Source organism: Pholcus phalangioides, unplaced genomic scaffold (genome assembly GCF_987345545.1).
Source record: "Pholcus phalangioides strain wild (caught in Gottingen) unplaced genomic scaffold, Ppha-v1.0 ptg000001l_1, whole genome shotgun sequence".
Lineage (NCBI taxonomy): Eukaryota > Metazoa > Arthropoda > Arachnida > Araneae > Pholcidae > Pholcus > Pholcus phalangioides.
The window spans coordinates 8,705,044-8,722,177 of record NW_028301594.1 but is presented as its reverse complement, the minus strand read 5'-3'; the positions used below and the strand labels follow the sequence as shown (position 1 = coordinate 8,722,177).

Here is a 17,134-nt window from a genome sequence, read left to right as displayed (position 1 = left end):
ACCCTAGCAGCCATCAATGTGGTGATATTCTCATCAGTCCACATTGGATCATGACAGTGGCTCATTGTCTTGACGGATAAGATGCCAAATCTTGAAATTATATATTTAATTTTAAAACCTTTAAGGTGGACGGTTGATGAGATAAAAGCTGCATTAGCATTTACAGGACGTTCTTTATATATAATGAAGATAAAGATAGACGTGTGTGATAGAGAGGTGGCATGTTTATCCGGTTTGCAAGGGGGCCTGGGTTCTAGTCCCAGCGGAGATCAGATGACTTTTGTTTCTGAGTTCACCTCGGCATAATATTTAGAGAAATTTATCGGTTTTTTTAAAGAGGTTGGTGCACGATCTTCTGTTCTCCCATACTTTCGTAAGGAAAACATCACCAGCCTTTAGGAAAGATTTAAGAATTTTCTTGATATCGCTCTCTCTATCACTTTAGGTACTTAATTTTAATTCTCAAATCAAATTTTTGGGATATTTTTATAAAATTTAATGAGTGTTTTTAGGATTTTAACTCCTATATATAGTTAAGTTTTTTTTCTCGAATTTTAATTTCAATCTTACTCAACATTTTCAAAAATCACCAATTTACCCATATTTTTTTACCATGAAAACTTTTAAAATCATTGTAATGAGAAATAATCTCGTTAAAGCATGTAACACTTCAGTGCTAAGAAACACACAACGTGCCAAGACATTCGAACAAGTGATGTTTGAAAGCATGTTCCTTATCTGACCAAAGATATAGTTTTGAGAAGAGACTATTTCAATTGAAAATTATTGGCATATAAAATGTCTTAGAGTGGTTTAAATTAAAATATTTGAAACGTATTTCTGGTGCAGGGCAGAACAAAAACTATAATGCAGATAGACACTGAAAATTTTAGTTAAGAAACTGAAAATCATTTGTTCTCCAGTTCATTTAATTTGTTCACCATTTTATGAAAATGGCAAACAAACGGAAAAATCCCAAGATTGAATAGATTATGCTAGTGTTATCTTCATTCATTTTCTTGATTCAAGGTATTTTATCAACAAAAACATTAATGCTACTGTATTCCTATCTCTGGTTTCTCTCCTTCCAGTTGCTTGACATTTCGTTCCGACTTCTTCGAAATATGGTGCAGGTAGGCAAGCTGTTCAGTACAGCAATACAGTAGAAACTCATTTCAACTCATTATAACGCATTGATAGGGGCTGAAGATTGTCCGTTATAATGAAAGTACGGTTTATGACAAATAATTCTTATGGGAGGGGGAATGTAATGCCACAGGGTGTGTATGTACATCGGTGAGAGTATAGTAGTTATATTATTTATATTTTTGTATTGTTATACATTGTTTATATGTTGTTAATATTTTTAAATATTTTAATGTATTTTTTATCTTATAAAAAATGTTTGTTATACATCAAATAAGAACAGCATTCAACATAGGAGGAATTGAAACAGATGTGTACGCACATCTGCATAAATCTTAATTTTTCTGGCTGGCGAGCTGTACGAGTCAAGCAGAGTGTCTAGGTTTACGCAAAACAAAAAAAAGAAGACATTCGATGTTTAATCACGTGTTTGTAAATGTGGTCAAACGATTGTTTATCGTGATAATTTTCAGTACCTCTTTAAATACTTAAAACGTATTTCAAACTCGCCAGATAAAAATTACACAATTTTAGTTTTTTTAGCTGCCCATTATAAGTGAGGTCTGTTCTACAGTACTAAGTTTAAACTGTATTAAGAATCTTTCATTGGGCTTTAGTAAGTGACGACACCAAGTGCTACTTTTAGTAACGGGGCTCGGTTGATTGATCTTGATAGGATTTGAGTTTTCAACGCTTTCCCGCGACAGGTCGATTGTCGTCACTCAGATTTTCGCCACTGTGGATGACTAGTGGGGGGTTGAAACTTCTCAAACATGTTATTTAAGTAACCAGTAATCACATGTAAAAATTATGTGCAATTTGTTCAAGACATTGAAAAATCGATGAAAAATGCGCATACCAGGAAGAAAAAAAGTTTCTTACTGGTGTCCTCTGCTTTGACTTTAAACACGAATTTCTGAATTGATGAAAACTATAGGAATATGTTTACTTCCTTTTTTTTAGAGAAATTTATGTTGTAAGATATTATATTGATGAAATGTATTACACTAAGTTTAATCGTGGAGAAATTTGGCGCAGTGAAATATCGGTAAATATATATTTTTTAATTTGGTTTTTAAGGAACATTTTTCAAGGCAGTTTCAGTTTCGGTCCATGTGCGTGCCAAGATAAATTAGTTTTGTTTCTCAGCGCCATCGATCTCTGGCTTTAGATACTATCTTCTAATTTTACACGTAAAATTTTCGATCATATAAATATATTTTTTTCACTTTATCTATCATTTTTTTTATATCCGATAAAATAATTTCTCAATAATTTACAAAGTAAATGAGTATTTTGATAAGTTGTGCCCGCTCATAAAATAATCGGATAAACTGCAATATCGGCTAATACGATGTTCCCACTGTCTTCATGAGCATATATAATAACAAAGAATTTGACCCAAACACGAGACGCTATACAACGGGAAACCAATTTAAATGAACATTCAAAAACATAACTTGCATTAGCCTTTAACCAATTAGGAATTTTTTTTAAACTATTCCAAGTCAAATGTTCTATCAGATCCAGCTCGCGTCAAAGAATTCACCCAAATGTTTACCTCGACCCTGTATGGATAATCCCCATAAAAACGTATTGAAATATTTTTCTTTCGAAAAATACGGTTGTTAGTGGGTGTTGTCAGAGTATGTTTGATAGACACAATGCATCGACACAGCAATTTAATGTACTAAAGTTAAGTATTGCAATGGCCACTTAAGGGTAAAATATACAGTTTAGCTTTATTTTACTGTTGCCCATAAACAGTATAGCCAACAGTATATATATACCACCCATAAACGTCATTAGCAAAGTTCGTTATTAGCTTGAATTTTATTTCCAATTCCCTCAATTCGATGCAATTTTATAGAGCGCTCTAAACACGAAAAATTTCAGTAGCTCTCGAAAAATGACATCGGCAAGTAATCAACTCTCACGAGTGTTTACACGTATACCGTACTGAAATTACCACTTAAATATGTACTTTCTAATATACCGGAGAAAATAAATTTGTATGCAGTAAAACCACCTCACAACAATATTAGACATAACGACGAATCCCTCTACAGCGATATTTTTTCGGGTCTTGTTTGAAATTCCCTATAGTCAAATGCTGAACTCCTCTCCTGCAACGGTGTTCTTTACTACGATAAACCCCTTCTATAACCATATATTTTTTAGAATATTTGAAACTGCTACAACGATATTCTTTATGTTTCACTCACAATCACCTTCTATATATTTTTAAATTCCCCATCAGTGTTTGTTCTTTCGAAGGTGTTTAATAATATAGGTATTTTGAGCTATCTACTTAAATGTGAAAAAACGGTGTTTGAATTTTTTTTTGGCACTTAGATCGTTTTTACCACTTCACTCTTCAATTCATTTATTAGTTATATACATTTTCCTCGTCTTCACTCTTTTTAACTTTAATTTATTTTTTAACGTGTAGTGCATGTGCCACGTTCAGGAAAAACTGATAGATGGTTGAATGAAGAGGTGATATTTGTCTATATAATTGTTTCCACATATTGTATTTGTATTTGTATAAAACTTACCAGCTTCATCTGGAACTAATGCAGAATCACTGGTAAAAATGATAATGGAATTTATCAAATCTGCCGAGACGGTTAGTGATTATGCATAAAATCACCGATCTATCACTTTACAGTCGCATTTGTACAAGGAAAATGGGAATTAAGAAGAAGGAAAATAGACAATGTGTTATGTGATCATTCAATTTTATAAGTATGTGGATAACAATACCGTAAGTATTTCGTCATCATAGAAAATATGTGTGCAATAAATAGAGCATGAATACTTTAGTTAAACGCAAAATAATTCATACGAAAAACATTAGAAACTTTGCTCACAGAAAGTCACTTTTTTATACATTCCGTTCTTAAACATCAAACATTACTAGGGTGAGCAGGACATTTAACAAACCTGTCATGTTTCAGCCAAATTTGTCGTATAACCCTAGCACCACTGCCATAAGATTTGTCAAAATATTCTATTTACTGGAATGCAAAGTTCTTTCCGTCATTTATAGCTTGTAGTGGTGGTTTCAAATTCCATTTCGAAAGTTCATTTTATGGTTTAAAATTGGTATGTGTGAAATCATTGAAAGGTTTTGAAATTTATTTGAAGTAAACATATTTCTCTTCTGTACAATAGCGATTCAAATTTCAACTGAACTTCATAATCATAGAATTTATCCATGTAATTTTGTTGGCGACCCTATTGTATACATTCATTGTTCCTCCAACGGCACATAGTCCCAAAATCATGTTGGTCTGAGTCACGTAACTTGCAATTCCAAGAACAAGGTATTCATTATCTACTTTGCATGCGAGTGGACCACCGCTGTCACCCTGTGACAACAAAATACAAAACGTCAATTATCAATTCAGACACTGATGAATAAAATTAAGAAATACAATAAAATAGAAAATAATTTCTACCAGATTTGTTAATATTATTTACGCTGTCTGGTAACATACCCCCTTTAGTATTCGATTGGACTGAACGTGAACAAGTAATATAAATATTTTTCCGTTGAATAAATAGTCAAATCAACTTTATTCTTTTCATATGAAGAAAAATTAAATTGAATTTTGTCGAAACACTTATTAACCATCGAGGGACAAATGAAAGCCTGTACAGACGATAAAAAGAATAACGTTGTGATTAAGGAAAATCAAATAAACAAACACAAGTTAACTCTTTATCCACCAGATTATGAAAAGTAGAATGAGAATGAGAAAATGTGGTAATAAATATGATAAAATATAAGTATAATGATGATGATAATAAATGATTAAAATTATTCGGCCTGTCATTATTGTTCTAATTAAAGGTTAAACAAAAATGTTAACATGACAAATTATATAAACTGGGACTGTGAAATACGTTCAGTATATAAAGGGTCAAGCATAATAACAAAAAAAAATTACAGCACAAACAAGAGAAAATGTTGCTAAATTAAAAATATATTTTAAAGTTTAGAAAGCTATGATGGCTAAATTCGCACTCATCCTAAATGCCAGAGTCGTCTATTGAAATGAAAATATTTGAATTTTTTTTAAGGGACATGTTCTGAAATTCCAATGGTAATGAATTATACAATTTCGGTGCTAAATAATATATGTGTTGATGAAAAATGTCTTTCCTATATAAAAGTGGGATTACTATGATGGGGTCTCCTATATGGGGGTCCTCTCACGTATATATTATCTCTTAAATTGCATAAACCTTTTTCACATTATAAAGCAAAGAAAGTAGTAAAAATTTCAAAAAAATTATAGAATTGTGTAACAAACCCCGATATAAAATTTTTGAATATTCTTTTTTAAAATTTAGAATAAAAATTGTAAGTTATAGTTTTACAATCACTACCCCTCGTAATTATAGTTTTAATTTATGATTGAATAAATGCGGAGAATGAATAACTGAATGAATACCACGAATAATTGTGAATTTTTCATTATGTATTTAGAGTTACTTTCAAGATTTTGTTGTTGAATTTTTTATTTATTTTACGATTTAACGGATTTTATTTTCTGATGCTATTTAAGTGAAATTACGATCGATTGCGATTGTAGGTTACACGTCGAATTTTAAATTTCATTATTAGACTCGGAAATATTTCGAATTACTCACATGACATACTCCTTGAATTCCTTTTCTCGTATCAACGCAAATTGAATAATATCTTTTACCAGAAGGGCAGCTATCTTCTGACTGCACGTACAACTCCGCTTGCTTCAAAGCATCAGAACTTCCAGTTCCTTTATTCAACAATCAACAACATCGAATAAACACTACTATTTGAATGATGGTAATTCGAACACCGATCTGAACACAGAAAATTCCTTTTAAGCATGAAATAATAACATGGTCTTCATTAAATTGAATTGTTGTTCCTGACACATGGGACGCCAAGAGTCGCATTTCAAATATTGATCAAATAAGATCAAACATACTGTGCGAGAGTATTATTTAGAGCAAAATGTTTTTCATGCTGAAGATTGTTTTTTTTTTTTTTTTTGGAGGATAAAAAAGTTATCCAACCTATATTAGATAACTATTTTTTACCTGGGTACTGTTAATCAAGTACAAGCAGCGAGAGGTTTTCTTTTTTTATTTTATTTTGAACACATTGTTTTTAATTGGCAAGCATCCTGCGGTGTTTAAAAACACCTTTAAGCCTGATTTTGAATTTATTTTTGAAATGTGGCAAGAAATTTCAGCCAACCTTTTATATAATCATCGGGAAACAGAAGGCGCTGCTTTTAAATTGAAGAATACAATGAAGGAAAATTAAGAATAAGGTACACTGAGGTAAGTCCGAATTCGGCGGTAAGTGGTATAATCTTTGCAATCACCTGATACCCCATACGAAGTGCTCAATCATACCAAGGACTAGTGAACATCGTATACCTTTGAAACGAAAAAGATCGTGTATCTTGGAACAGTGCACAGCCTCAAATTGTTCTACCTCTATCCTTCGAAAGTTAACTTTTAATGATTTTTACGTTCTTTTTTCTTGTTTTTTACATTTTTGATATATTTTACATTTAGATCCATGCTTCTCTCTTACAAGAACTTCAGCTTCACCCATTTCTGTTCTTCCATTCACATATGGTTATCAGAAATACGTTCCTATCCCTACCATTGTTACTTTTGTATGTTTATATATTAATAGTCAGGTATTTGCGGCATTATCTATATATATTTCACATTTCGATGTACAATTTATATTAAACATACTTATTATAATTTTTTATTAATTTAATATCGATATTTCGGTGTCATGTTCTTTCCTTCTTATTATTTAATCCGTAATTTTAATGCAGTTACCATATGATATTTGTTCAGGGAGAGTAGGAATTAAAAAGGCAACACTTTCCGTTTCTCGTGGGTTAGGTCAAGTAGAACCAAAAAATACATATATGCTAAACACGTACATATTCGCATTGGAATTATCTGTAGTAGAATAAAATGGAAGAAAGGGGCCTAAAGCTCATGAGTCAGCAGTTTTGGATTTTCGCAACCAGTAGTGATCTGATTTAGCTTTTCGTTTAAGGTGTCAAAGTTTTCACTGAATGTTTGGAGGTTTTTGGCAGGCTCTTAACCTCCCTTCGAACAAAAAGTCAGTGAAGATGTTGATTTTTTTTCAGTGAAGAATGTGTGAGATTCGTCGAGAAGCAAAACCAAAAGAAATGATCTTTCTTCCTTCAGTTTGCACTTATTTCATATATGATACTATTATAATCATCATTTGGTAAATGATTTTAAAGCACAATCAGCCATAGGTTTCACTTGCCTCACTCATCGAAGCATGTGAAACCTTTCGCAAACTAAAAAGAAAATTAATCTTGAAAAATAAACACGCAGGGAAAATATATTTAAAACTTTAGCCCTAGAAAAAAGCATGATTCAAAAAACCTGTATAACCATATTTTTCAAAAGTTTCATTGACTTCACCAATTTAGGTGCTGGGTTGAATTTGCACTAAAGAAAATAAAAGCTGTTCCACCTACCGCCATGTACCTTATAGTATACCGTTGAAAAAAATTGGGTAAATAAATTCATCTTCTCAGGTTTTACATTGGAGAAATCTCATTTTTTTCTGCGCGTTAATTATAAATGTTTCTGTTGTAACCTGATTAATCAAAATCATTTTACAAAAACAATGTTTTTGATATAAATTTGCACTTGCACTTCAATGATGGTAAGAACTTTGTAGTATAATTTCATGATAAGTGTATCTGTTCATCGGGCAATATACTGCATTTAACGAATGAATAAACATAACATTTGAGAGAACAAGTTAACCGGCGTTATCATTATTCTTTTCGTCGATGTTAAATGGTTCTTCAAACATTAATGTTACAATATTCAAACCTCTAGTCTGTCCCCATCCAGTTGCTTGGCATTTCGTTCCAACTTTTTCGACAAAATCTTCAGTGGGTAGGCAGGCTGGCCGTACACCATCCGTTATCTCAACGGGTGCATTCAGCTTCATCAGAGCGATGTCATGGAACATGTTCACCGGTTTCCCGTCGATCTACACGAAAAAAAAAAAAAAAAAAAAATCAACGAGTCTTCCAAGTTTTAGCATCAGCAATGAAGAAACGGAACAAAAAATAAATGATGAAAGATCAGCAGAGAGAATTTCAAGAAAAGAAAGTGACTAATTTTTTTTTTCTCCAAAAATTGAAATACACCGAGAAAATATTTATATTTCTTATCATAAAAACTATACATATGGAGATGACATATGATCCTTTATCATAGAATATATACATATGATCCTTTGGGCGACAAGATTATTTGAATAAGGTGGGATATAGACAGAATCATAATATGTGTGTGCATGTTTTAGGAATACAAACTCACTTCGTCACCAGTATACCCCGGGTATAAAATGATTCTTTGCACTAGACGAATCTGCTCGTACTTATCTTTTTCGTATCTGTTGTGATTTCCTAAATGCACTTTCCATTTGTCAGGCGTTGTAAAACTTGAAAACAACAGAAATAGTGAAGGATACAATTTAAATGACTGAAAAGAATATTGACTAAATATATTTTCAGATTTTTCTACAGTTAATATCTAATACTGCTTCATAATATATACATGACAAACCGTTGTACCTTTAGCATAGTAAACTTTGGAAAAAGTGAAAAGTTTCTTTGAAAAGTTTGAAACTTTGAAAAGTTTTTACAGCATTGCATTTTAGCCGATGTTTTTGTGGTGTAACAGATTAGAAATACGGGGTGATTATAAAAAAACTATCCCGACATATGGGCCCCTAACTATCATACCATTCACAGAAACTGAATGAAATTTTGGCATAAGGTATTTTGAGATATGCGCTCAAGAATGATATGGAAAACAACAGTGTCAATCTAACAGTTACGGTTACAGTGAGAAAATTTCGAAAATATCAAATGGCAACACCAAGTTTTTTGTATTGGAATGCGATCTTCATACTCTGAAAAACACTAAATAGCGTTGGAATGGCACCTGTAGCACGAAAATCCCCGGAGCTAGGCAAGGGAAAAGTAAAAAGGACTTTGCCGTGCACCAGAGCATTAATGTTCGTTTCATTCGTCACACCGTTTCTTCGGCTGAGATTAGTCCTCCACAAGGTCATGTGGAAAATTTGTGAAACACAATAAAATGCTTTATTTTAAGCTGCTTCTCTGTCCTTATTGGTTGTCCTCACTTTTAGCCTATTTACCGCCGGTGATTTTCATGCTACAGTTGCCGTTCGAACGCTATTTAGGGTTTTTCACAATGGAGATCACATTCCAATACAAAAAACTTGGTGTTGCCATTTGATATTTTCGAATGTTTCTCACTGTAACCGTAACTGTTAGAGTGACACTGTTGTTTTCCATATCATTCTTGAGCGCATACATCAAAATACCTTATGCCAAAAATTTCATTCAGTTTCTGTGAATGGTATGATAGTTAGGGGCCCATATGTCGGGATAGTTTTTTTATAATCACCCTGTACATAGCCATACAACTAGCGTTATTTCAGCTCTTTGTCTGTGATCTTGCATAGTTTAGTTATAAAATTGTGTTCTTGTGTTTGCTGCATTTCTTCTCAACATAGCAAGTTAAGTTGAGCTAAATTTAGTGAGTATAATTTGTGCAATCACCTGATAACCCATACCAAGTGCTCAATCAATATTTCTCACAAATGATGGAACATCGTATACCTTAAACGAAAAAGATCGTGTATGTTGGAACAATGCACAGCCTCAAATTGCTCTACATTTATCCTTGGAAATTTAACTTTTAATGATTTATCACTCTCATTCTTTCGTTTTTCACATTTTTGATGTATTTTGCATTCAGATCCATGCTTCTCTCTTACAAGAACATCAGCTTCACGAATTTCTGTTCTTCCATTAACATATGGTTAAGAGAAATATGTTCCTATCCCTACTAATGTTACTTTTGTATGTTTATACATTAATAGTCAGGTATTTGCGACATTATCTATATATTTCACATTTCAATGTACAATTTATATTAAACATGCTCAATAAATTTTTTTACCAGTAATATTTGTATTATTCATTCTTCCGTAATAAAATAAGTCTCGGAACTTAGTAGCAAAAATGAATTGAAATCAGAGTTATATTTTACAGTCAAGACTGATTAAGGAGAGAAAGAAAAGTTTGAAAGACAATGTTCCAAGGTATAACAGTCTCCCCTATTTGAAACAAATGAAACATTGAAAACGAAATATTGTCAGAGAGGTGTCTGCACAAAAAATGCCCTTTGTAATTTCACGATGAAATATTGAGGAATAAACGTTCACTCAGAGATTCGTGTGGGGTTTTTGCTTTATATTTCTACATGAAGTCTTTTCGTATTATATGACAAACATTTTTGATTTTTTGCCGTAGATATATCTATTTACCCTGGGATGCAATGAGCTGCCGTCATGACCCACTCAGGATGGATTAACGTGCCACCGCACTGATGACTATTAGGATAGTATGATGTCAATTGCATGTCCGCTTGCCACGGCCAGCTGTGAGGTCGAGCTTCGATACCACCTATAACACGGTCCATTCCCGTATCGGAGAGTTCTATTGGCTTTATAGGACCAACGCCACATCTGTAGCTCGGCAAAGGCAAGTCTGAAATTGAATTTTTGAAATTGAAACATTTTCGGAAAATTGAGAAATTTAACTTATTACTACAAGGATTAAAAATTTATGGCACTTATTATTAAAAAATTAAGTACACGGTTGTATACTTACTGCATCCTTCTTCGTCAGATCCATCCAAACAATCGTCTTTGCCGTTGCATTTTTGTTCGGCTGTATAACACCGGTTGTTCGAACATTTATGTTGGTCTCGTGGACAAACCTCTTTTCAAAACAAATGTAAAAAAAAAATCACTTATTTTTTAAATCAAATCTGTAACGACAGAACTTATCACCAAGCTATACAGGGCATTACGTAAGTCCCTTCCCTGCAAGGAACTGGTGAACCGTTGATCCCAGAAGCATACTTCTTATTAGAAAAAGTATTGAAATAACGTATAGACCTCAAGTATATACGCCATTCGTATTGCAAGGGATCGTATAGTTATGAAAATAATAAATAAAATAAAAACCTCTTAAACACACGCACCCTGTCTAAAAATTAAAAATTTCTTACACTGTCGCGCCTGAGCCCATCAAAAAAATGCCATGTTTTCAATGCGATATTTAATGAAATATTAGAATTCAAAAATGAGGGAAAGAACGACATGCACTAACGGACAAGCGCATCACGCTGTTTTTACCCTTCTTTACACCAGATTTTTGAATTGAAATATCTAAATAAAGCATAGTGGATTTTTATTTATTTTTTTTGGCCTCGTTAGTGACAGGGAACAACTTTCCAGCTGACTTTTTGAGAACAGGGTGACTAAATAAAAAGTTTTTTTTTATTGACTATATACAGCCCCTTTCAATACAAATGACATATCTGAGGTTGATACACGTTATTTGGATACTTTTCCTAATTGGCACTACGCGTCTAGGATCAACGATTCACCGTCAATTTGTGTACAAGGGACTTATTTAATTGCCCTTAATAAGAATTATTAGTTTTGTTTAGAAATGATTTTTTCTTCACCTGATGGTAAAATGGCTTCATATCGAAAGTGGAAACCTTTTCCTTGAATCATATTATCGGTCCGGAAGCTAAGATGCATCCCATTCTTAGTCGACACAACAGGAAAAGGCGGTGCATTCCTACCACAGAAGTCTCCGAGATCTTCTCCTTTCCGAGATGGACCATCCAGTAAATAAAGCGTATCATATGCACATTTATTTGATGGCTCCAGGTCAAACTCTATAAAAGTCAGCTTTATGATCTAGTAATTTTAATGACAGAAAAAGTTTCAAAAATTAATTTAAAAATAATCATGATTCAAACACACAAACAATTTCGCCGATCAGATGTGAATATTAGGGAGCATATCGCATAATAAATCCTAAATACTATATGGGGAGACTGTCAATACTGTGAAGAGTATGTATTGGATTAATTTTAAGCCGGTAAGCCGGTAACAGGCGTGGATTTATGACTGCGTTATGCACAAATTTCATCTCTCAATCTCCTATTCTAGTTTTATTGAACACTCACTCCACAAATTTGCTACCCTAAGCCCCTTCCGTAATCACGTCTCTGTCTTCAGGTCCCTCTTTTAATCACTGCTATCCCACACTCTCTCTATCACTCTTTTTGTCTCTCGCTGAGTTGGTTCCTCACTTTCAGGGTCAATTTTTTTTGTTAATTTTTTATTCACTTGCTTAAATACTCTGTAGGTCCCTAACATGTTTGTAAACTCTCTAGGGCACTATTTTGGTAACTGACATGCTTGTAAACTCTCTAGGTTACTCGTTTGACACGGATGTAGAGTCCCTCGCTCCTCTGACAGAGGAGATTTAATTGTTTTACCGCCTGTGGGCTATTTTTCCTATCTTATCTTACTTACTAATTTTTTTTTGAGACTTATTTCTCAAATTTGATGCCCCTCCGTACTTTCCGCTTTGGGCTACAGCCCACCAAGTCCTCCTTTAAAAAGGATTAGATTACAGTAGAACCTCTCGATAACGGACATCCGGAGGGGGGGGGGAACCGAAAAATTTGTCCGCTTCTGAGGAGTGTCCGTTAACGGATAGTGACCCGTCAACAGTTCAAAAAATGTCTGTTCACGGGAGGTGTCACCTAACGGGGAGTTCCTGTTATGGAAGCTTCCAATGTTTTTGTATCAGTTATTAAAAGTTAATACATAAAAAGAGAGAGTGGAGGCAGGGAACAGCAGTTCTTTGAAATGCGAGCCGTTCCCCCATTTGTAAAAAAAAGGCCCTCCGCAGATAGCAGGGAAACCTTCAATATGATACTTACATAACATGAGAATTTAAACATTAACCATATACACTTCGAGATGTGGAAGTTGATGGCAGCACCAGCAAGAACACGAACCACGAACAACTCTGACAACATAAATACGTTTGGGCCACACATACACTCACATTACACGTTACACCAGGTTGCACCAGCGTGTACCGATTCCTTAGAAATTCCGCAAAGGGAATGTGTAAGAGCGGTTGATACTGGTGAGTCGTAGTGGTTGTTCTTTGAGATATATCGATATTTATGAATTCAGTTTGTGATAAAAGGTTTAATGGTATCTAATGGTGTGCATATTATTTTTAAACGAATGAGTAGTGTTATGTTCGAATTATATTACACTTACATATCCCGGAGAGGTTTTAATCGTGTAATCACAAATCGCGCCATTAGGATATTTTCCTTCATTGAAACCTGGCGAGTATATATCGCCCACACGCTCTTTTGTAGCGTTGATTTCCATCGGGTAGGGTTTGTTGGAAATGCATCCTGGTATGTTCACTGAAAAGAAAAATCGAGATATGTGTTTGATTATTGATGTAATTATGTTTATTATTTCAATTTCCTTTATATTTTCATCACTTTATCGTGTTTTTAGAAGTGATATGTTCGTGGAGGTTTCCTGCCTATGCAAATTGTGCTCTGCCGGTTGAACAAAACACTTGTAATAAGTATTTTTATAAATTTTAATAAATAATATATTAAATGTTGTGCAAATAAATAAATAAATACATTTTTATAAGAAATATAAAAAAGTAATACAATTATAGCTCGGTTTTCGTCGATTTCGAAATACGATTGGCGAATTCCTGCACGTGGGGCCGATTTCAGCAATGTCAATGCCTCTCTCGCATTTGTCAATGATATACTTCTTCAACTCGATCGTGTTCTTGGCCTTCTTCGATAGGACTACTGGCTCTGGAAACTTTCTTTGGTTCCATGGAATTGTTTGGCTAGACGCGCGGGTGTTGCACACACAAAGGGAAACAATGGCATAACGAGCAGAAGAACGAAAATTAGCAGCGACGTAATGTCATCGGTGAAATCCGACACAAATTTATCGCAGAAAAAATCGACGAAAGCCGAAACCAGCGATAACCGAAGTTAACGAAAACAGAGGTATTACTGTATTAGCGATAGTAAAAAGTTATGTTTTTTGAAGGCAAATTCAGGCAAAATTTGGAAAATGATCATTTAACTGCCTATGGTTCAGCGTATATTTGAATATGCATAGTAAATACATGGTCAAAACACTGATCATACAATTTCATTTCTCAAGTTTTTTTTCTTGTATTTTAGGAAATACCGGGTTTTAAGGTGTATAAAGAACTCTTTTTTTCTGTTAGAATTGAATTGGTTCCCGAAAAAAGAAGGTTTCTTATACGTGAATAGTATTATACAGGGCGATTCCATAATTCCCCTTGCCACATTTTACTAGCGTACCGTTGCTCGTAGAGGCATACTTCTCATTAGAGAAATTGTCTATGTAACGTGTGGAACTCAGATACGCCGTTCATGTTGCAAGGGGTTGTATAGTCATTAAAATAGCATAATTGACATTTTATACGGACGCCCAGTCCTCAAAAACCGAATTGAAAAGTTGTTTCCCTGACCCTCCTGATTCTACGGTTATAAGTGCAATACTCGTAGAAATATCATAATTCAAAAATCGGAGGAATGTTGTTAAAAAACAACATAAATAAGGAAAAGTTTGCATTGTCCATTAGAGCTTATTGTTATTTTTTTTCGCCTTTCTTATAATTTTTGAATTCAAATATCACAATGAATATTACGCTTATAAACGACGAATTTTTTTTGGTCTTATCGGGAGAGACATCTTTGTAATTCGGTTTTTGAGTACAGGGTGTTCGTATAAAAAATATTTTTTATTTTAATAAAACTATACAACCTCTCGCGATATGCATAATGTACCTGAGTTCTGCACGTTATTTGGAGATTTTATCTAATTGGAAGTATGTCTCTAGCATATATAAGCGTTTCGCTCGTGAGTTGCGGCAAGGGAAATTAAATAATCAGGCCGTACATATTTACAAATTAATAAATTCCTCGCAATTTATACGATGACAGTGGCTCTGGTGGTGGTAATCTAGTTGATGAAGCTGATTATGAAGCGTCGAATGAGGAATTTAATTGTTTCTCGTTGAATGAAAAATATCTTTTTTCATATACCTTAAAATGAAATTATATTTAATGAAACTTTTTTATAACCAAATTTTAAGCCTACAAAACCTGATAATTCCTTATTCACGAAAGGTTCCTAATATCTACATACATAGTTGAAATACGGAACATCTTTCGATCGCATTTCAGTAAAAAGTACGGCTATATATAAAAATGTTATATATTTTTTTGTTTATTTAGATATAGTTAATTTCTTGTCGGAGTCATTTTATGACGGCTGCTGAAATTATACGTATTCAGAAATTTATAAAATCACACCAAATTGATTGAATTATAAATAGAATTCAAGGTAAAACAACGACTCAACTTTACTAAGCAAAATCTTATCTCTTTATAAGATGGCAGTAAAATAAAGGCAAACTTAATATTTTACCGTTAATCAATAATTTCAGCTAATTAAAAAATAAATCCAATGCAGGGGATTAAATGCTGAGTTGTAATGTATCCTTTAAAAATTAAAAATATACTTACAGTGCCTGTTTACATTTATTCTTTAAAAAAAGGAAAAACATCTTTCAATACGTTTTTACGGGAGTGAATCATAGGGTAAATTTCTTATTTCCTTAATTTCGTAATGGAGATTAAAATAAATTCAGGGAATAAGAAAAGCTTATGAAAACTTATTGATGACACGCAAATTTCATACAACAAAAATGATCCATAAACCATACCAGCGAATCCCAAACCCCATATTGAAAGAAAAACTAGAAGCAGCATTATCTTCAATGCCAATACATCATATTAGTGGCATTCGGTGTTGTTTTTTGTGCATACATCTTTATCAGATTGGTCTACATCAGATATGACGTCCGATATAGGAAAATTTACTACGAAACATCTGTGTGGGAAAGGGAAACGATACATTTGTAACAGCTTTATCTGATATATTCATTGATACGTAAAATATTTTCATCTTGTCGTTATAGGGATTATCAACTGTGCGATTCTTTTATGTTTCTTTTTCCCCAGTTGCGAATGGAGTCAACTTGCTTTTTGAATTTAAACTTTTCGTCATACAGAAGTCTTTTATCCGTATCATTCTGAGTAAAAATAATCACGCATACATCTCTACTTCCCATCTAATAATTAAAGATACTCCCTCTATATACACTACTTGTATATTTTGTATGTTTGCAAATGAGTAAAGCGGTTTTGTAAAAGAAGTTGGTATTTCTCAATCTGAAGTTACATATATCTGGGATGCATTTTATACTTCGTACTATGCATATACCCAGACAACATAGAACTCGTTTTCAAAAATATTTCATGTATTTGGCTCTTAGAACACTTAATTTACTTCAACAATTTATAATAGAGCAATCTTCATTGATTTAATAGAGCAATCTTTATTGATTTAATAGAACAATCTTTATTGATTTAATAGAGCAATCTTTATTGATTTAATAGAGCAATCTTTATTGATTTTATAGAGCAATCTTTATTGATTTAATATAGCACTTTTTATTAATTTAATAATACCATGGTTGCTAACTGAAGAAAATTTAAACTATCTGTTTGATATAGTAATTGTTATTATCCATAAAATTGAATCTTAGTATGTTTCTTTGATCTTGCATACGCTGACGATTATTTTCAAGTCTATTTCCTCCGCTCCTTTACCACATACTTCTTCCTATTATATATATGTGTGAATTTATTTTTTTCCTTCCATTGTTATTTGTAGGGGTTATAATTTTTCGGGCTGACAAGAACGCCAAATGAGCGTATACAGACCGTTGTTTTGGTTGGGTTGCTGCACCCACGTCAATCAATCGACTACAAGAAACCTGTTTAAACTCAATTTCGAATTTTTTTTTGTCAGTTATGAGGCTTCTGAAATAAG

General features: G+C 33.2%; 1 protein-coding gene across 1 annotated transcript in view; it reads right to left on the bottom strand.

Moving 5' to 3' along the window:
• LOC149089821 (transmembrane protease serine 9-like) overlaps window positions 1-16,017 on the bottom strand; it is a 57,726-nt gene extending 41,709 nt beyond the window's left edge. The window contains exons 1-10 of the mRNA XM_089234777.1: window positions 15,963-16,017; window positions 13,436-13,590; window positions 11,806-12,046; window positions 10,941-11,051; window positions 10,595-10,817; window positions 8,551-8,674; window positions 8,056-8,218; window positions 5,809-5,936; window positions 4,340-4,520; window positions 2,500-2,561 (exon numbers count right to left, since the gene is read on the bottom strand). Coding sequence (XP_089090903.1) covers window positions 2,500-2,561; window positions 4,340-4,520; window positions 5,809-5,936; window positions 8,056-8,218; window positions 8,551-8,674; window positions 10,595-10,817; window positions 10,941-11,051; window positions 11,806-12,046; window positions 13,436-13,590; window positions 15,963-16,008 — 1,434 coding nt within the window. The 5' untranslated portion in view covers window positions 16,009-16,017. The remainder of the gene's footprint in view (window positions 1-2,499; window positions 2,562-4,339; window positions 4,521-5,808; window positions 5,937-8,055; window positions 8,219-8,550; window positions 8,675-10,594; window positions 10,818-10,940; window positions 11,052-11,805; window positions 12,047-13,435; window positions 13,591-15,962) is intronic.
• Window positions 16,018-17,134: the final 1,117 nt, after the last annotated feature.